The sequence below is a fragment of the Hydractinia symbiolongicarpus genome, chromosome 13, assembly GCF_029227915.1.
Source record: "Hydractinia symbiolongicarpus strain clone_291-10 chromosome 13, HSymV2.1, whole genome shotgun sequence".
NCBI classification, from domain to species: domain Eukaryota; kingdom Metazoa; phylum Cnidaria; class Hydrozoa; order Anthoathecata; family Hydractiniidae; genus Hydractinia; species Hydractinia symbiolongicarpus.
In genome coordinates, this window is record NC_079887.1 from 10,578,903 (window position 1) to 10,601,359 (window position 22,457).

Genomic DNA, 22,457 nt, shown 5'->3' on the forward strand with positions numbered 1-22,457 from the left:
GAAATTTAACAGATTATGATGATCTATTATGTATGCAGATTGTATCTAATGCATAAAAATTTTAACTCCTCCTGCATCGCATATATTACAAAAATGTGAGTTTTTCACGTTATTTAAGACAGTAGGCAGACATATTAAACAATCAAGAGCAAAACAGCTCCATAAACCTTTACATTCTTTAAACTGCTAGTTACAGAAATTGAACATTCCCAATATTGTACTCATAATACTTATTAACTAGTTCTATTAAATATTAGAATTTTATAATATACTTATGGTGTTAAAATGTTAAAACTTCTATATTATACACAAAAACGTCACCTAGCATATATATATATATATATGCCTTATCATCAATAAGTGAGATAGTACTAATCTCTGCTGAATCCTCCCGCTAATAACACTGACTTCAAAGTAATTCTATGTATATGGTATTTTTTGTGCATCGAAAAGTTTTTTACCTTTCATAGAAATAGAAAATATAAACATAAAAAAAATATCAAAATGCAGATTGGAAAAACAAAAACTTTATTAATAAAAGTATAACACAAAGCATGAAAAATTTAAAATAAAAATTGTGAAACTGACTAATTCTCACGGATTTTCAATTAAACAAATAACCACAATCAAGGCTACTCCAAACAAAACGTTTTAACAGAAAATAACTATAACTCAAATGTAATGTTACATATACTTGTACTGTGAGAATGGCATTTAAAGTAATTTCATCAGAAACTAGTAACCTTTGTGGATTTAAAAAAAGGTTTTTTTTAAATTCATCACTTTCTATCTTGCCCTAAAAGAATATCACAAATCTAACAAATTTTAGTAGAAAAATGTTGCAAAATTGTTGTACGTTATTGAAAAATGTGTAATGCTAGTTTCGTGGAAAACATTTCCACTGACAATAATTTACAATTGAAAAAATAACTAAAATTCGGTTTTCATGGCTAATTATAATACAATAAAGGAAATATTTAATAAAGATATATAATTTAACTGAAAAAAGTCATTTTGACAAGGGTGATTTACTAAGAATGTTATTTGTGTTCAGTGGATGCTTTTTTGAAAAAGATGGTCTTCTTGGCAAAAACGAATGTATCAAATTATACGAATATGTGGACTGTGATTTAAAGTCATCAATGTCATCATAACCAACCAAGTCACGTTTAAGATCATTTGCGAATAATGCATTTCGGTTTTGAACCTGGTCAGGTGTTCTTTTTACCCAGTGTCCATACATGTTAAAAGCACAACCATCTATTAACTTCCTAATTTCTTTAAAAGCATAAGGTTCAGACAGAACAGCTTTATAAGTCATTGGAACATATCTCTCATGGAATGTGTAATAAAGTTTTTTCATGGACAGCACAGTATAAACAAGAGTCTAAAAACAAACGAAAAAACTTTAAAGACAAAATCTAGAATAAAAAACAACACTGCTACCAGTACTGACGACCGTGGATCAAACCCTCTCACTGCCAGCCAGTATGTTAGTGATGCACAAAATAGCTCTATTTCAATTTGTTTTAAATGCTTTTTCGTTCTGAGATTTAATTTTTTTGTAAAAACACATTTGTATAAATTCCCATTTTAAAAAAACAAAAAAAAACAACCCAACATAAATAAGAACAATAAAAACAAACCTTAAAACTGATCTTCGTTTTCGTCCTTACATTTACATTTTGCATTATCTAAAAACGACAAAAATAAATACATACAGAATAGTACTGACTTAAAAAAGATATCCTTCATTGTCCATAGTTTGTCAAAACGTTATTACTTTTTATTTACTTTTTTAGGCTTTCAAAAACAATATTTTCCCAAAAATTTAGGTTATTTACTTATTTAATTTAAACCTATTAACCATTTAACATAAAAATATTTTACAACTTGTCTCGCTAACCATAACATTGAAGTACCAAAATAATGACACCTACTGAACATTTTCTACAGCTGACCATTCCCTCAAACCATGGAGAGGCAAGCGCTTCTTTAGCAGTATATCTTTTTTTCACATCAACAACAAGTAGATTTTGAATCTAAAAAAGCAAAGCTAAAAAACTGGTTTGGATTTCAAATTCTGTCATTTCAAAATGAACAAGACAATCAAAAAAGAATTACTAATAATTACTTGGAAAATTAATGGAGCAAACAAAGGAGGGGGATTGGCGTTATATTTCTTACTTAAACAAGTCAGTTGATTGGTGGTTGTATTAGACACTACAGTAATACTGTACAAAAATTATTTGAATTCTTACCAGTTGTTTTGGACCTTCACTAATGTCATCCCATTCACAACTGGAAAATTCGAAACTACCTTCCATTATTTTACGATACATTATTGTGTCTTTTCTGTGCCAAAATGGTCCTTGGCCAACCAATCTAGTGAAATTACGTACCAGGAGGATTAAACAGAGACATCAAACAAGATGAAAATATATACTCAAAAAATATACTTGGATTTCAATGTAAAGTAACTTGCCTCAAAACGTTCATACTGGGTGTCACTATGCTATGTCAGAGATCTAAATCTGAGTATATTTAAACTGGTACTGCTACAAAAAACAGGAAAAATCAGTTTTCTAAACTTTCCCTTTTGTTAAAGCACTGTATTAAAATCATTTTTTTGAAAAATGTCTAAAGAAAATTAAGAGTGAACTTTGCTTGTTAAAAATAATATTAAAATCTAGGTCTTTCTAGAGTTTTCTGGATAATTTTTGTCTGCTTCTATGTTTTAAATTTTTGTAGGATGTCAAACCACAGCCCTATTACACACCACAAGAAAATTGCCTTCACAAGTGATATCATAGTCTACTTTTATTTTAGAGTCCTGCATTGTTAACTTTTAAAAGTTCACTTTTCAATGTTCAGAAGGAAAAAAAGGACTGAAGATCTCAAGGTATTTAATTAAATCAATCCTCTTGAAAGGCTAACTGTTACTGATATGCACAACCATTTTTCCAACATGGATTATTTTGTTGTGTATGTGTGGTTGAGACACTAAATTTTAGATGCTGCCACCTGATTTTTGTAGCCTTCTGGGTGCATAATATTGACTAATTAATGCTTTTATTGTGTATGTAAAATGAAAAAAAAACTGCCTTTTTCTCATGTGATTTAAAAAAAAGGTTAAAAAGATATTCAGGCTTAAAATTTTTTCTAACTTAACTGATGTCACCACCCCGTTTCCAAGTTATTTCAGCTCAAACTTAAAAGTGCTATGCATTGGCTTCGCTAATTTTACATATTCTCTTGACATCAATTTAAGTACATTGGAAAGTTTTTAAGTAAGATATAACTTTAAAGGAAAATGAACACATCCATTTTATCTGTTACAGACAGATATACTTTCCATATTATAGATATACTTTCCATACTAAGAGATGCACTTACAGTGTATACAAAATCACACCACATGCCCATCTAGAAGACAAAAATAACAATTAAGTAAAAATGTCTTGTGTAAGCATGCACCTATAATTGTTTTGGAAACACCAATTTTTTGCTACTTGTTTTCTTTGTCTTCTTTAAATTAATTTCTTTGTTTTATTATTGCTGGATCTCCCAGCTACATAACTAATGTCATGTGTTATACTTAGTACAATCAAGAAAATCTTTAAAAACTAGATGGCAATAACAGTCAAATTCTTCAATAAAATTATAATCATGTGATAACAAGCGAGTTTGTTCTTTCAACAGTTACAGCTGTAGCTACAAAAATGTAGCCAAGATTATACTCTCTTATTAATGACACAATAACTAATCAAATTTGTAGAAATATTTTTAAGCCTGTCGGTTTAGTAGAAACATTACCCTATAAGACAGCTATCAAAATCAACACACAACAGATCACAAAAAGGAAATTTGGTTTTGATTAATATTAATAAAGCTTTACTCAATTTTTTAACCCGTACTGTCATCTAGGATGACCATAATTTCATTGGGATTGTGGATGCTGTTAAAGGTTCTTTATCGGGCAGCCACCTACAAGACTTTTCTCTTTTCCCAGAGAGACAATCTTAGAAAGGTTCGAATGCATTACCATTATCTTTTTTATGTTTTGAGCAAGAACTAAACAAAATGTGATATAAAAACAATATCTTACAAGTCCACTGGTTGTCCATAACCTGTTTGTGATTCGTATACAACACATCTTAATGTTTCTGGTGCAAAATATGCAGGAGTTCCAAGTACATCTACAAAAAAAATGACTTTTTGTACCTTTTGCAAGGGGACCAATACAGATAGAATATATCTGAAAAGTTGTTTCAGTTAAAGAAACATACGACTTTAGAAGACACTCAAAATTGAAACTTCTACCAGATCAGATTAACCGTTTATTTGTCCCAGCTGTGAGCAAATTTTAGAAGATTGTAGAAATTCTTAATTTTAAGTTTAAATTATCATACCATGCAGTAGTCTATTTTCCTCAAGATGGACTGCAAAACCAAAATCTGACAACAGGATATTATTATCTTCATCCAACAAAATATTTTCAGGCTTAAATTAAAAAATTAAAATAGTAAAAATGTAATGCACACCTACTATGTACTCCAGACAATTTATGGTAATCTATGCAAACATAAAAAATAATAACATTGATTTTCCCTTGTAGTATAATTTCACAATTTTAAATTTTAATATTTTTCCTAATAATGCTACTTTTCAAATTTGTTCGATTATGTTAAGCTTCCAAACAGCACTTTTTTCCATTGAAAACTATCCCCTTAGAAAAAGACATGAGACATGTTGTGTCTACCTTATTACAGCACCAACAATAATTTGACAAAAGCAGCAGGATTTTTAAGGGTGACGCAAACTTGTCTGACAGGTAATTTTGCTTGAGGAATAACGTATAAGAATATATATTGAGAAACTACAGTTTAGATTTGCTTTACATGTTCTTATTGCCTACATTAGATAAAGAATGGAAAAAATGTAAACACAAATTTTCAATTTTAGACAAAAATTCAAAAATTTTCACTAGGTGACTAATGTTTTATCCAAGAAAATTTTGTCCAAAATTTTCAGTCTGATAAAGTTTTCCACACTACAAAAAAAATTTCTACAATATTTCTGAGATAGAAACATCACTAGCAACACGATACCTTGAGGTCTCTGTGTACAATTCCATTTTGATGAATGTAGCTAACTGCTTTTAACAACTGCCACATTATTTTACTAAGAAAAAACAACAACGACAAGTCTGCTAATTAATTACTAGCAATGAAAGCATTTGATTTGAAGTAGATTACAGACAACATCCTGCTCTGATCGTCATAAACACAAGACTCCATTGTATACACATTTGTATACAATTACTAGATGAACCAAAGTATGTAACAAAGTTATAAAGAAGTCCATAAACAAACAAGTCCAGTGTTGTTACAAACTTTTAAGAATTATATTTAATAGTAACTTTGTTTATGTCAAAGTTTGATGCATTTATACTGTCTAATTGCCAGCCGGACAATTTATTTACTAAACACCAAAACAAATTTAAGAAATTGTGAATTAATAAAACAAGCAGGTTTTAAGAATAACGAGAAAACCTAGTTTATTTATCCTGAGAATATTTTTAATATAAACTACCATTTTATTTGCTGAGTTTTTCCCAAAAGCAATGTTTAAAACTGCATTTCAGATAACCTACTCCAAATATTAATTAGTATATTTTTTCAGGCGGCATTGTGTAAATTGCACTTTTTAGACTTTAGAAGTATATAAAAAATTAAAGCATTTATTTTTTTTAGATAATAGATATACTTCATATGAGCCTTCCAGCAAGTGTACACAAATACCCACAACAACCTCTTTAAAAAGCAAATACGAAAATATCTCCATCACAATTTTACGGTTTACAGCCTTCACTCTCTGTTTTATTTTAGAAATATATATATACATGACTTATTAGAGGTTCTGATAAAATAGAAATGCAGATGTATAATGTACCGGACAACTCTCTCTGGAATGGTAACTTCTTGTGTGAGATAATCAAAAAGTTCACCACCTTTAGCTCTAAAGAGAAAAAAAAATTACCATTATTGTGAAAACTGATACTACGCATTGGATGAATAAGTCAGCCAGCCAAACAAACTTTACATACACAATGTTTTTTTATAACAAAACTTCACTTTTCTTAGCAAAATGCCTGAAGCAAAATGCCTGAATAAGCTGAATTTTTTTCCTAATTTTTCTTGTTTTCTCTGTTTTCTTTTAAATAACTACGATTTATTTGAAACATCTTTCATTTTTATTAAAGAAAATATATTTTTAGGATAAAATTCTGTCAGGATGTTTATTTGACTGAAAAAAAATAATAATTGTGTTGTGTTTTGATATTATTGTTATTCAGGTAAATGTAAATATCCAGGTATCCAAAATTTGGAGGATCTTAACATGCTGAGGCTGGGGATTTTTTTAAATTTTCTTAAATTTTGAGGTTTTTGAAGCTCATTTTCTTACAAAAATTTTCATAAAAAAAATGTGTGTATGAATAGAAATATAAACTCACAACTCGAATACCAGGAACATAAAAGCTGAGCTTTCATGGTAATCTTTAAGTGTGACTAAAATTTAAAACAAATTTATCATTACTGCAATCCTGTTCGTATTTTTTTGGAAAATGGCAGCTTTAGGCCATTCTAAGAAATACACCAAACAGTTACATTTCTGTAAATATTATGCCCAGGGTTGTAGTAGCAAAATGATTTTAGCATAGCTAACTTACTAATATTAGGATGGTCTCGCAATATAGACAAAGCACCAACTTCTGTACGGACTTGAGTAATAATGTCAATTCCTTTTACATTTTGCCCTCGATCGCTAAGCTTATCAATGATTTTTACTGCAAATTCTTCTCCAGTTTCTTTGTTTAAGCACCTTCGTACAACACTTGAAATGCCACTGAAAGAAATTTTAATTTATAAATAGAATTAGCTAATCAGTAATTCCAATGCTTATGGTACCTTGAAAAATGCAAAAACGTTGAAAAAAAATATTATGTTAGCAATTTTATTGCTAAAATAAGAATGTGAAACTTAAGTTCCGTTTTTATGTGTTGACAAGTATGGAGAAAGTGCACATGGTTTTGGTAAACAAAATATCCTTTAAACACCTTATTTTGCAAAGACATTACAACATTTCCTATCAGTATGTTTAAGTTTTCCCCACATAAATTATTTTACTGGGGGGTTTCATAAAACAAGAAAAATTTAAACCCATCTCCCTTTGACCACACCCTGTTTACAAAATGGTGGCAAGCCTTAGAAAATTCTAACCAAGAGGTTTGTATATCTAAAAAGACTTTAATTATTCATTAAGACTGCTATTTTGTTGATAATTCGATTTTATCATTATACAACTCTTTTCTAAATATTTTTTTCTGAATGACAGGCTGTAGAAAATTGAAAAACCACTAAAACAGATGGAAAGACAAAATTTGGCAGGAGACTGTATAAAAAAAACAAAATAGAAATGTTCTAAAACATTTTCCAAAACATTTTAAGAATTATTCTCATTAGTCTCAAAACATGAACATTACTTTTTGGCTACCTTTTTAATGTGTTTAACATTTCTAAAATGATATCAGATATAAAAATATAAACACTTACTCTCCAAGAATTTCTCCAACCTGATATTTTGAATAAAATTCATTATCTTCCTCGTTTTCCCCTTCTTGGACTGATGGAGTCATAACTAAATTTATTTTCTAAAAATTAACAAGGACTAGCTTACATGTGTCCAAAAGTCTGTTTGTCAAATTTGTTAGCAACAACTTAATATATTTATATATGTTTTTTTTAAAAAAAATCATGCAAGTTTTGAGATGCTTGGTATATACATGAAAAAACTGCTTGCTTTCTTCATGAAGTTAAAAATTTGCAAAACTTCGTAGCAACACAAGATTGCAAAGTATTTTCATAAAAATTACGACACGTTTTATTTTTAACATGTTTCGACTTTACGAAAGTCATCTTCAGAATATTATACAAAAGTTGATACATACATTCTTTATACAAAAATTTTTATGAAAGTTATTTAAATATTTCCCAAAAGTACAATTTTATATGAATTATACACAAGCTAATCCATATTGACAAGATAATATTAAATAAACTAACAAAAGTTAGTTAAATAAAATTTATATACACAATTTGTTTAAGACAATTAAATATTTCCCAAAAGTACAATTTTTTAATTTTATCTATATAATAATACGCCAGTTCTGTCTGTCTGTGACTTTTGCAAAGTGGATAAAATTTCTTTGATAAATTCTATAAAACATCGTCTATAAATTTGTTCTGTAAATTACCAAACTTTGACGTTAAAGCAATATTGACGTCAAAGGAAAGTATATTAAGATTAGTGAAGCCATTGCATTGCACTTTTAAATTTAAGGCTAAATAACTTGAAACGGGTGGAAATAACTGACGTCATCTCCTGCGTAGGTAACTAGGGACCACCTTTGACCAATTTGGGTAAGTTTCCCAAACCTGGGTCCCTGAATCCATTTCGGGAATGGACGGGTTGATGACGTCATCAAAAAACCTACAAACCCTAATATCTCTGCAACCGTTTGTCAAAAATACACGATCCTATACATTGATCAGTGTTTCAAGATCTATACGATGAAGGTCAATAAGATGTGTAAAGAAATCAATGTGTGCCTCGTTTTTAAGTCGTGTAAAATTAAAGATTATTTTTCTTGCAAGGACAGAGTTCCTGAATCTTTTAAATCTGGACTTGTGTATAAATTTGTTTGTGCTAGTTGTAATGCTAGCTATGTGGGTAAAACCACCAGGCACATTTCTAGTAGAGTTAAAGAACATTTGAAAACTGATAAAAACTCACAAATATTTAAGCATATGCAGTCAAATCTTAACTGTAAATTACTATGTAACGAAAATTGTTTTTCTATTTTGGATTATGCAAACACTGATTGGCAGAGGAAACTCAAAGAGGGTATGCATATTTCTTGGTTGAAACCAGACCTCAATAAACAAGTTAAGCATTGCATCATCAATTTATCCGTTTAATTTTATGTTTTGTATTAGCCGCTTGTTCAATATCGTTTTTGTTACTTGGATATTGATTTAGCATGTGTAAATTCATTTAATAAAATTAAAAAATTGTACTTTTGGGAAATATTTAATTGTCTTAAACAAATTGTGTATATAAATTTTATTTAACTAACTTTTGTTAGTTTATCTAATATTATCTTGTCAATATGGATTAGCTTGTGTATAATTCATATAAAATTGTACTTTTAGGAAATATTTAAATAAATTTCAAAAAAATTTTTGTATAAAGAGTGTATGTATCAACTTTTGCATAATATTCTTAAGATGACTTTGGTAAAGTTGAAACATGTTAAAAGTAAAACGTGTCGTAATTTTTATGAGAAGCTAAAAATGCAATGAAAAAAAAGGGCATGGCCATTCTTGGATAGACAAGGGATAAATAATAACAAGCTTGATATTTATTAAAATTTGGAATTTATATTTTTTAAATATATAGGCATCTTATCCTTACAAATAATTTTTCTTGCTTAGCTTAGCCAGGTATTACTACAACCATATCGAATGTGAAAAAGAAATAGTGTCTAACAATTTGAGGACTTGTCACACTGGTTAGTAATTAACAGAGCAGAGTGCTCATCATAACAGTCAAGGCGGCAACCGTGGTACCACTTTGACGTAAAATAATCCGAGAACCAAGCCTCGCAAATATAAAAAAATTATACATTTCTTATTCCAGGGTATAATCCAGAAATGTAAAATAAGGGTCACTAAGTCTAAAATAGAAATTTCGTCAAGGTGGTCTATTACCTTCGCTACTTGCATAAATACTAAAAACTTGCTTTCAAAGGCTACTGAGCTGGATTTCATTCTGTATTCACACTATAATAAAAAAATTAAGCTGAACTTGTTTAGTTCTCCTTTATCACATGTCATTATTAAACATCAGTAGTTAATAAAACTTATGTATATATATAGTATCATGTTAATAGAGTTTTCGCACATCATTTTAAATTAGTTCTTAGGATCCCTTGCACTTATATGGTTGGCATTTTAAAGTGAAAAACAATAGTAATCAATACCCTGAGGAGACAACAAGATTACCTTTAGTTATTTAGCTTTTCTACTTTGTATAAAGAGCTTTGATTTAAAGAGAGAGTCGTTATCAACATAGGTTCATCAATTGTCTTTAAGTCACCACCATTACTTTGCTATAGTTAAATAGCAAAGCTTTAAACTGTACCAAAATATTGAATTTATTACATCAAGATTATCTTGTTGAAATTAAATTATATTTGAAGCATCTATTTTAACCCTTATTGAAACTCTACTATATAATGTGCTAAAATTGATGTAGCATTGATGTAGCTAATGTCTTAAATAAAGATTGGTTTTGATCATTATGTTTTTTAGAAATTTGGAAAGTAACATTATTGATGGTTTACAAACTACTCACTGCAAAAATGTCTTTACGGAAAAAATTTAAGATATGACAAACTTGTCTTTACAACGTAATAATGTTATTTATGTTATTAAACTTAGCCTGGGTCAAGTTACCAACAAATCTTGTGCCTAACCATGTGAACTTCGGAAAAATAATAAGCCTAAACTATGCTCGCAAGAATTGCTTTTCAAGCCATTCTCCCGGCAGTTAGCAAACATGCCATTCACATGGTCAGCTCTTCATAAATAGGGGCTGAGTTTTTCATAAAATCCTTGTTTTCTAACTTCAAGCCTGACATTGTGTAGCTAGTTTTAAGAGAGGATTTTTGCTAATATAGCTTTTTTACTTGATTCATATATTCGGCGATTCGGTTCAGCTTTGTTGCCGTAGTGATGATTGACATTTTGCTTAATTGGCGAATCACATGCTACATCCACCATTTTTAAAATTTCGCAGAGTGAAAACAAACCTAGTTCGTAGGGGGCAGAATGCTAAAAAATGTGGAAATCTATATAATAATACGCCAGTTCTGTCTGTGTGTCTGTGACAGGCAAAGTGGATGTGTTCATTTTCCTTTGAAGTCTCAAATGTTAAATTTTATTACATTAAGGCGCGACGTCAATAACAATAATTTAACGTCAATATCCTATATTAAATTAATGAAGCCATTACAGTGCACCTAAAACTTTGAGGCCAAATAACTTGGAAACGAGGTGGTGACGTCAATGATTTTTCATCACGTGGGTAACTAGGGACCAACTAGGACCAATTTGGGTAATTTTCCCAAACCTGGGTCCCCGAATCCGTTTCGGAATGGACGGGTTGATGACGTCATCGAAAAACCTTCAAATCCTAATATCTCTGCAACCGTTTGTCAAAAATACGCGATCCTATACATTTTCTTGATAAGCGTTTCAAGACCTATACAATGAAACTATACAGCAGGTATACAAATTTCTAAAAAAAAAATTTGGGGGGTTTGACTGGCCATTGCTGACATCAGCAAAATGTTAAAACCCTTATGTCTCATTAACTGCTTATAAAAAAGATATGATCGTATACATTTTCTTGGTCAGCGTTTTAACATCTGCATAGTACAGGCAACGAATAAACTAAATTTCACCAAATATTTTTGTAATTGCACTGCTGACGTCAGCAAAAAATCTAAAACAACCTACTTTTCCATTGTTCCATTTCTGCCTAAGTGGATTTTTCCACGGGCCTTATCGACTAGTGGAAGAATAATTAGCTAACGAAAGGTCCCCACAATAAAAATCTGTCTGAAAATGATGCTTTATCTAGCTAGCTAGATTTTGCTCCAAAAATTATCTGTGGTCAAACTTCCTAACATTGTTCTTAAAACTCCAAAATGTGTCTAGCTCTCCACTCTCTTCACCTAAAATACGGAAACTTTTCACCTCCAAAAAAATTGTTATGACGTCAAACCAAATCGCTGAATTTAGCTAGCTAGCTACACATAGCTTGCTAGAAATAGTTATGTATCTTTGATTAAACAAGAACTACCAAACATACTTAGTAGTTCTTGTTTAATCAAAGTTTCTTGTGTGTGAGTTCTGTGATGAACCAAGATTGGTTTATGCTAGCTACCGTACACATACTTTTAGCTTAGCTAGCTTAAAAAACAACATTCCAATCATTTCTTTCATATATTATTGATTTCAATATTGTTGTAAAACATGGCAATGAACCTGTACATCTCTGTTAAGTCAACTAGCTTTAGTTAGCTAACCAACCACCACTAAACTTTTGCATAAGTAAACGAAACACAAAACAACGTAAAGTAGAAAACATGCTTGAGACGGTACAACAGCCACCATTTTTGAAAAAAATTATGGTAAGTCGTCCACGTATTACTTCCTGAATATAAAGGAGATTTAGTATTCAACATGTGTTAGACCTATGTACGTTCCCAAGCCTTGTGGAGATAATGATGTGCTATTCTCCATAAAGCACAAGTGTAGTAGCCTGTAGTAGAGCGTAGTAGAATGTATTTCTCTGTAGTAAAGCGTATTTCTCTGTAGTAGAGTGTAGTAGCCTGTAGTAGCCTGTAGTAGAGTGTAGTAGCGCGTAGTAGAGCGTAGTAGAATGTATTTCTCTGTAGTAAAGCGCATTTCTCTGTAGTAGAGTGTAGTAGCGTGTAGTAGAGCGTAGTAGCGTGTAGTAGAGCGTAGTAGAATGTATTTCTCTGTAGTAAAGCGTATTTCTCTGTAGTAGAGTGTAGTAGCCTGTAGTAGCCTGTAGTAGAGTGTAGTAGCGTGTAGTAGAGCGTAGTAGAATGTATTTCTCTGTAGTAAAGCGTATTTCTCTGTAGTAGAGTGTAGTAGCGTGTAGTAGAGCGTAGTAGCGTGTAGTAGAGCGTAGTAGAATGTATTTCTCTGTAGTAAAGCGTATTTCTCTGTAGTAGAGTGTAGTAGCCTGTAGTAGCTTGTAGTAGAGTGTAGTAGCTTGTAGTAGAGTGTAGTAGAGCGTATTTCTCTGTAGTAGAGAGTATTTCTCTGTAGTAGAGTGTAGTAGCGTGTAGTAGAGCGTAGTAGCGTGTAGTAGAGCGTAGTAGAATGTATTTCTCTGTAGTAAAGCGTATTTCTCTGTAGTAGAGTGTAGTAGCCTGTAGTAGCTTTACTACAGAGAAATACATTCTACTACGCTCTACTACGCGCTACTACACTCTACTACAGGCTACTACAGGCTACTACAGGCTACTACACTCTACTACAGAGAAATACATTCTACTACGCTCTACTACACGCTACTACACTCTACTACAAGCTACTACAGGCTACTACACTCTACTACAGAGAAATACGCTTTACTACAGAGAAATACATTCTACTACGCTCTACTACACGCTACTACGCTCTACTACACGCTACTACACTCTACTACAGAGAAATACGCTTTACTACAGAGAAATACATTCTACTACGCTCTACTACACGCTACTACACTCTACTACAAGCTACTACAGGCTACTACACTCTACTACAGAGAAATACGCTTTACTACAGAGAAATACATTCTACTACGCTCTACTACACGCTACTATGCTCTACTACACGCTACTACACTCTACTACAGAGAAATACGCTTCACTACAGAGAAATACATTCTACTACGCTCTACTACACGCTACTACACTTGTGCTTTATGGAGAATAGCACATCATTATCTCCACAAGGCTTGGGAACGTACATAGGTCTAACACATGTTGAATACTATATCTCCTTTATATTCAGGAAGTAATACGTGGACGACTTACCAAAAATTATATAGCCAAAGAAAAAAAATTCGTGTTGCGGCAACACGATTCTTTACCATGCACACGCCATGCATGAAACCAAACTCTACCTGCTCTGTTTGTTTTTTGATTTTTTTTTGATTTTTTTGTCATTTAAATAGAGGTATAGAGCACACCCTGTGACTTGGTATTTTTTGGAAAGCTCTCTTCCTGTTCAGCGATTTGTCTCTTAATTTATAATCTTCCTTCTTAGAAGAAGATAATCCTTTTTTCTTTAGAGCAAAAAAAGATGCCGAGTAAAATTTCAGGAAAGTGTGAACTCTGTATCACCAAAGATGCTTTGTATAGATGTCCACAGTGTTATGTCAAATAGTAAGTGTAATTATAATTCTTAACAAACTCTTTGAATTTTTCAAGTGCCTACTCTGTTGTTGCCAACAAGCTCCTAGTCAAAAAGATAAAACTATAGCTATACATTGATACAATATATTGCTATTTTTATTGTCGACTAGGTCCAGGGCTAACTTCTTCCTCTTTCTCTTTCCCTTTCTTTTAATAACTGTTTGTTTTTTGTTTTGTTTTTCCTCTTTTTCTTTCTTCTTTTTTTCCTTTTTTGTTGTTTTTTCCTCTTATTTCTCTCTTCTTTCTTTTTTCTACTCTTTTTGCTCTATTTCTTTTCTTTCCATCCATTTTGAGTCCATTCATTTGTTTCTCACATTCTGCCAATGTTGTTTGTCTTCTTTATCCATTCCTTTGCTCTATCTCTTTTCCCACACAAGTTTACTCTTTTACAATCTATTATATGTTCCGTAGTTTCTTTTTCTCCACATACAGACGTCCTAACATTTCCATTCTTATCGTTATAGATAGATAGATAGATGTGCATATTTTACATAACTAGCCTCACAAATATTGAGGGATATACCCTGTCTATTATTTCCAGGAGGGGCCATGGCGTAGATGGAGAGTCCTAGAGTATTTAATGCTCATTTTGAGCTACGCAGACCCAATTAGAGCCCGCGCTCTACTAGACAACTCCCGGCAACATCCAACGGCCCACACAGTGTGCCATCTTCCCAATTTCCCTCACATGGCTTGGGTTAACCCAGGGCTATGGCAACATTCACTCGCCCATGTTGAATCGCCGTCAAGAGGAATCGAACCCCGGTCTCCCGCACAGAGTACGAGAGCTATAACCACTAATCTACGGCGCCACACCGTCGTGTAGTAACTAGTTTCTTTTATCCCCATTCCACTTATGTACTTTTTTCTTTTGAATTTTTGTCTACTTTGGTGTCTCATTTTCCTCGTTTTCTTTTCCTTCTGCTCTATTTCCTCTTTTAGTTTCTTTTTAATTCCTCCCTTTACTTTCTTTTTCCGCTCTGCTTTTGTCGTCTTTTCTACATGTTCAACTCCATTTCTATCTTACTTGCAATCTTTTCTGTTTCATTGTTCCAACCATTTTGTCCATTTCTTATCTGATCTAATATCACCTGTTTGCCAAGTCTAACCTCATCTGATGACATCGTGTTTTGCTACATCATCAGTCTCTGGTAGCAAATCCTTTTTTTCAACCAGTCATATTCCAAATTCTTTCATCAATCCCAAGTAAGGTATAGTTTCAAGCACATTCAATAATCTCTTTACTATTTCACCTTGTACCCTTTCCAGCCTTTCCATCTGCTGCTTTGATATTACTGTATATAGAACAAAAAGTAATAATAGAACTGAAAAAAAGAATATTTATTTTAAGCATATTTGTAGGTAGCTAGCTAGCTACAGGATAATTTTATCCTAGCCCTTCTCAGAAAACATAATGTTCATGCATGGTTAGACAATTCTTTGTCCTACAAAACTAAGAAAATTATCCTCAAAAGTCCTGGGGAATATACCAATGGTTCAGGTGTAATCCTATAAATTAACCTGTGTTTATAAAAAAAATTATAGGCCTATAAATACTAACTTTGTCACATTTAAAGGTCTATTGTTCGCTTTCTTTGCGCAAAATACAGAAAAAACTAATAATCCAATCTTTAAAAAAGTCGTTAAAAAACTGACTTCTATATATTTGTGGGTCAATTTTTCTCTAAGAAGTGTCCTAAAAACCATATTTACACTTCTTCTCATACAGTGTGCACTTGTGGACACGGCTTTACACACACCTGAAATCCTTTTGAAACATGCTTTTTGGTATCTTAGAGAAATTTAAAGTCATTTGTGTAGCATTGTTTCCTTCTGACAAACCTTTCTTGTCAGGTGTAAAGGTCATTACAACTTTATTTATAATGTATTATTAAAATTAATAAAGTCAAATTTACCAGCCAGTTCTGCTGCGGATTTAGAAAATAGTTATATAACATTTTTGCAATCAAATCTGCATCAACAAACTAAAAATATTAGATTATTGGACCTTACCTTCATTTTTTAAAAATAATGTTCTATTTTCTGTACAGCTCTTCTCTAAATGTTCATGTCAACAAAGTTCTTTTTGTTTAATTTCACTTATACAGAAAATGATTATAATTTCCACAGTATTAGTAAAAGAGACCTGGTTCAGAAACCTTTTGTGAATCCAAAAAATATAAATTCAAATTTTTAGCTTAGCAAAATACTGATTTATAATTTAATGGTGAAGTCTGAATTTTTGTATACTAGAAAACCAGTCTTCTGTGGCTAAGATGGATAAAAAATTGCACGTCTAAAATTATCAAAGCTCACACATGTTGATTTGCTTGTTGAGAAATCTGTCATAGCCATTTCCCCTACAAATAATCAATAGGGCTGCTGTTGTGCTAGGAATTTATGTGAACTGTTTTAAACATATGCAAACTCGTGTCTGCAGATGTTTAAAAAATATGTAGCTATTTTTAAAACCATTTTTATTAAAAATTGGAAACTATTCAATATTTTATTGCAGAATTTATTTTTGCGAATTGAATTCAAATATTTTTATTTGCAGGATTTATTTTCGTAAATACTAAAAGTAGGACCAGCAGTAACCAACAGTAACCAGCAGTATTTTGAAGTAACCACAAGAGAACCATTAGTATTATGAAGTAACCACCAGAGAACCAGCTGTTTTTTAAGTAACCACAAGAAAACCCGCAGTTATTATTAATTAACTCCAGATAAGGCAGCAACAGCGGCGCAAAGATCTTGTGATTTTTATGCACAACACTTCATGACCTTAAAACTACCAAATATGATAAATAAAAGGCCACCTAGTTCCCAAGGCTTTTTTCTGATACTTATTATCATTCATCATCATTCTCGGCTTAACGTACTTATGCTCTTGCTAACTAGCTACTTTTAAGTTGTTTTCACAAGGTCCAATAAGTGGATTCCGCAAAGATTAGTTTTCGAAAATATGAATAAAATTTGAGGAATTCGCAATAATTAACCAACTTAAGTTATTTATTTATTTTGCCTAAAGGCAATAATGGAAACGAAAAGAACATAACAAAAATAGTGTTTTCAAGTTCATTCTTTGAAATAAAATGTAACACGTTTCAAGGAAAAAACGTTCATATTGAAAGCATAATTTTTTTACTTGAACACAGAAACCATGTGAGAAAAACAAACATATATTTTCTGCCGGATGTGACGATGTTCTCCACAACATTTATTAATTCATTCGAACTTTACTTTGTCTACCAAAAGAAAAAAAATGTCTCTTTTTGTACCCTCCGTACAGCACTATATTTGGTTCACAATACGCGAATTACAAAATGAAAATCCTTCGGTCAAATACATAATCTGATTAGGCGGAATAATTTTTTAGGAGGCGTTGAAAGAAGTGTGTAATTGCTGCGAAAAATAAACTAAAATTTGATCTGGATTCCTCAACGGTGGATACCATGGCAGTAGAGGTTTCTCATGCTCAATGACTTCAAACTGTGCAGTTTATTAATTCATTCAATTCATTCGACCTTTAACGTCTACCACAAGAAAAAAATGTCTCGTTTTGGACTCTCCTCCGTATAGTGTTTTTCATTATATTTGTTTTACAATTCACTTATTAGTTCGTTATTTAAAATATTAATTTTGTTTTTGTTAATTCTTGTGTGTGGTTTTAAAAGCCTTTTGTCTCAACTATTGCATAAAGCCCGAGTTACACCAGACATTAACATTTCAGAATAATGGGTCGTGAACTGTTGTGTACATTATAAAATGTTTCACATTCAAAGCAGTAGTTGCGTTTATTTCGTTTTACCTATTTAACTGGTTGTTCTCTTGTGGTAACTTAGAAAAACTGCTGGTTCTCCATTGGTTACTTCAAAATACAGGTGGTTCTCTGGTGGTTCAATACAGTTATAGCAATACAGTTATAATATAGTTTCAATTGACATATAGATTCTCTTTTGTTTTTTAGTTGCTCATTGGGATGTTATAAACCACACAAAGGTATTTTTTGTATTCAAATTCTTTTTTACTTTATGTATTTCTGTGCTTATCATAGTTTAAATACCAAGGATGCCTAGTGAAGCTAAAAAGTGTTAAAGAATTGCTTGAAGGCTACTAGGGAAAATGCTTAACTTTTGGTCCATTTTGAGACCTAGATTCTCACCAAATCAGATGCTTAAAAAAGAACATGTACAACATTTAGATTAAATGAAGTACATATCTGTTAAAGTTACCCTTTTTTTAATTGGTATGGTTCAGAAGTAAAATCGACACAAAATAGTGGAGCATAAACGTATTCCTAAATAGTTTGAAGGTAAATTGGAGTATGGGTTGAGGTGGTAGGGCTATGCTCCAGTACTTGAATAACAGACTCGTGACATTGTAACAGACAAGACACTACATGTCTTATTATGGTGAGTGTTTATATCAAAGCTTGGCCCTTGGGACTTTTGTTTTCTGCACAATATGGCACACTGCCTCTTTTAAGACAATTTGACAATGGACTATGACAATTGAAGATGAGTCTCATTAGGACTGTAAGGAACATATACCTCCGCACTTGAACCAACTAAGGAAGAAAGCCCAACACTCCTACCTGAATTAGGTTAATTGAAACAAGGAAGTTAGCACAGAGATGGTTAATTCTGCCTTTGGACTGAAACCTTTGTGGGGTCTACAAGCCAAATGAAACATAACCACACTCTGCAAGGAAACCTTGACGCGTAAGCAGCTCCGTGCATCCAGTCACCATCGATACCAACGAATACGTAATATATAGTGTAGCAAGTTGTTACTGTCCTCATGCCATCACTAACATCGTATTTGCGTGTTGAATATAGAATAAAGAAAACTAATCAGTACAGTAATTAGAGAGGGTGGGTGAGCAAATGTCTGAACTGTTCAAGAGCCAAAGTTTTACTCCTTATTTATACCCTTCCAACTTGTGGTATGGGTATAAATAAGGTATGTGGTAAGTAACAGGCTTCAGGTAGTCTATTGTTTTGGTTGAATCAATATAGTGTTTTACTATTAGTCATAGGTCACCAACAAATTTGTAAAGTTTTAATGCAAAATGACAAAGAACACTAGTGAACCAAGTTAGCCTTGTACTGGGATTTAGTGGAGACACACATTTAGTTCTGTAACCCTAATTAAACCTTAAGTTTAGCACCATTTAGTCTGGAGTATATACCTTAAAGGTAATTTAAGGGAAGGAAGTGTCTGCGGAAGAAACTTTTGTGGTTCAGCTTTACTGTAATATATATTTACATTTTATCATGAATATTATATTATTTCGCATGTACATAATTTTGATAATTTGCCCTAAAATCCTTAAAAAGCCAAAAATAGATACCTGTATAAATTAATACCATTAAAGTATCTTATATCTATCGTTCTTTGTTTCATGCCCAGTCTTTTTATTTTGAGGGGTTTATACAAAGCATACACCAAAAGTTACCTTTGAATTTTCACACTTGATTAATAAATTGCTTTCATTAGATTGATTTTTAATATGTACTTTCAGAGAAATGTTCACCGAAACAGCCTTCACAAGTTTCGACACCACAAATAACATCAAATATGTCAATGCCACAGCTTCACTTGCAGTTGAGTGAAGAAGAGGAAGGGACAGATCGAGTCAGAAGTGAAGTATTAGCACGTTTAGGTAAGAAGGGTTTGTCTTTTGCTTTAATATCCATTAGTTTCAGTTTTTGTTTTTAAAAAAAAGTAATTAATGTTTTTAAAAAAGCTGGTACTTTAGGAAACTAACTTTAAAACCTATTTTCATCAAAACTTTTATTTTTTTGAAACGCCATCAATCCTGGTATTGCCATAAAATATATTGATTTGTCCTGAATTTTAAATTTTAAGTTTGTCCGGGAATCCTTCAAGGATTTTGATAAGTTGAAACGAAAATTAAGCTTACTAGCATAGTGTAGTGTGTCAACATACACTTATTTTCACACAATCGATTTTTTACCTCGGTAACTCCAAATGGGACAGTTTATTTTTATAGTTCTTTTTTTTTCCTTCGAAAATTGTTAAATGTTTTTAAGGTAGTTGTCTAAATTTGGCATAATTTTTTAAAGAATAGATTGCAAACATTAATTTTCACACTTTTAATCATTAAAATATATATTTAGTTTCGCTAACTAGAGGTGACAAATGTTAAAGTTAAGGAGTCTCTTTAGATTTTTCCAGTTAAGTTACACGTATTTTTGTAAGCCACGTTTTATTAGCGACATGGAAAGGAACAGCCTAGCCTTGAAAGTATTTCAGATACATATCTCGTGTAAAAAAGTTTAAAAATTATAGAAGTTCCATCCTGTGTCATATTGTATATACTGTGTTATATGGAACAACTTAACTGAGCATGCAAAAAAGTAAATTCGATCTTCAGCAGTAATTAGTCAACACAACAAAAAACTATCGAGCGTGCGACAGAGAAGGTATCAAATTTAACCTCGGCAAAGAAAATGTTTTCTCACTTAAAATAAAAGCATGTATTCTCATGTTTAAGATTTTGAAATTTTGATATTAGATTTGTCTTACATACAAAAGGAAGTAAAAAAAAAATTCTTAAAATATAATATATGTTACTGGTTTCTTTTCATTTTGTTGACTTGGAAAAAAATTTACACCACTGAAAAGCTCGCAGCGCTTTGAGCCTTACAGCATAATTTGTCACCTCGGGTTTTCCTTTTGGCAATTTTAGAAAGGCTCTTTCGACTTAATTTTTGCCTCGGGTTTTCCTTCGAAAGGCTCTGCGGGTAGGTGTTCATTGTTATTTAGGTGAATCGAAAGAATTAAAAACAAAATTATCAAACGATTATCTGAAAGATATGCTAAAAGACATTGTAGCTTCTCATGAACCGTCGAATTTAATAGAAAAGTGTATGCAGATTCCAATATTCAATGAATTTGTGGATGAATGCCTGAATGTTGTCGAACCGTCAAAAGATGTTTTGATCACGTAATGCTAGCCGTCCTTAAACTGTTGAGCATATATAGAAGCGATATTTTTCTACGAAATGGATATAACGTTTGATACAACTTTAACCTAGACCAAGAAGACGCAACATTACTTCATCCGCCATATTGACTGTATTGTACACAAAACTACACGAGAATATGTGGTGGTCTTATTCTAGTCGCCAGTACTACAAATATATTGTATCAGTTTTAAAATATTCATTTTGAATGACGTGATTGCAAAGCTACTTAAGTTGTTTAAAATGGTTGCTAAGGGCGTTGGTATGCAGTTTGTTCCGCTATTAGTTGCGAAAAGTGCCGGATTGCACAATATAATCTAAAGTTTTGTCAATCTTTATTTTCCACTGTATTCCAACACAAAATTTGTCTCTAAAACAGGGTTCCCACGCCTCCTCATAACTCCTCATATTCAAAAGGTTTTCTCAATTCTCAATTTATTTTGAAATTTAGGTTTTCTTCTCAAAACATTTGTTTTTTTTAAATATGTTAGTTTTTATATTATTTAATTTGAATCACCAAAGTTTCCTTGTTATCTTTTATAAGGTAATATTAAGATGCCAGCCAGTCTTCATTTTTACAAGTGCATGTTTTTCTCCTCAAATTTCCTTAATTTTGTTACCAAAAGCTCCTCAAAAATCTCCTCAAAAGCAACAAAAATTATGTTTTTATAAAAAAGTGGGAACACTGTAAAAACAGTAAGAGGGTTCCTAAATTCGGCCATTTTTTCTAGGGGAAAAAGGGAACGAGAGTTGAAACAAAACAGTGATTTGAAATCGAATGTGCTGTTAATCCTTTCACTTGAATATTTTAACTGCCATCGCTGCTGGGGCTTTTTGTCGCTAAACTGAGTTTTTATATTTCCACGGCGCACTTAAGACGAACTTCATGGATCAATATACACATAAGAGTATACGATAAGCATACTAATTTTGCGAATTTTTAATCTCTTAAGAGCCCTGGAACGAGATTGGGCGCGGTAAGGGGTTCGATTCAAACTTTCCATAGCGTCATGCGAAAAGACGTATACTCGATACGTCTTTCTTTGGTTGGTAAAAATGGTTAAAACGCGCCACAAATTTAGCTTTAGTGGATACTGATATTTTTTTTATGGCGCAAAGACAAAACATAAAACGTATACTCCGCTTGGATGGTTCGTTCATGTGCCGAGACACAATATGAATTGACCAGTTTTTTTAATAACGCACTGTTATTAAATTCCCTATACCCGTGCATAAAAAGAAATTAAAGGATGTCAACTGAGTAAGCCAACTCGTGTCATGCACCAAATCTCCAAAGAAACTCTTTTCAGCTAGTGGCATTCTTACCGTGATGTGTC

General features: G+C 32.0%; 2 protein-coding genes across 2 annotated transcripts; one reads left to right on the forward strand and one right to left on the reverse strand.

The window, feature by feature from the left end:
• Positions 1–158: 158 nt before the first annotated feature.
• Positions 159–11,015, reverse strand: LOC130624190 (phosphorylase b kinase gamma catalytic chain, skeletal muscle/heart isoform-like). Its single transcript, XM_057439760.1, has 13 exons — positions 9,834–11,015; positions 7,617–7,714; positions 6,734–6,909; positions 6,518–6,572; positions 5,956–6,021; positions 5,112–5,184; positions 4,413–4,503; positions 4,109–4,199; positions 3,397–3,426; positions 2,262–2,385; positions 1,941–2,042; positions 1,647–1,694; positions 159–1,387 (listed from the first exon to the last, which is right to left on the reverse strand). The coding sequence occupies exons 1-13, from the start codon at positions 9,891–9,893 to the stop codon at positions 1,010–1,012; spliced, it is 1,392 nt and encodes a 463-aa protein (XP_057295743.1). The 5' UTR covers positions 9,894–11,015; the 3' UTR covers positions 159–1,009.
• Positions 11,016–13,095: 2,080 nt separating this feature from the next.
• LOC130623389 (uncharacterized) lies at positions 13,096–21,348 on the forward strand (the record flags this gene model as incomplete). Its single annotated transcript, XM_057438865.1, has 5 exons — positions 13,096–13,681; positions 14,002–14,095; positions 18,096–18,127; positions 19,653–19,793; positions 20,921–21,348. Coding segments are annotated over 5 exons (1,038 nt in total), but the record flags the coding sequence as incomplete, so codon positions are not given.
• Between the last annotated feature and the right edge of the window lie 1,109 nt (positions 21,349–22,457).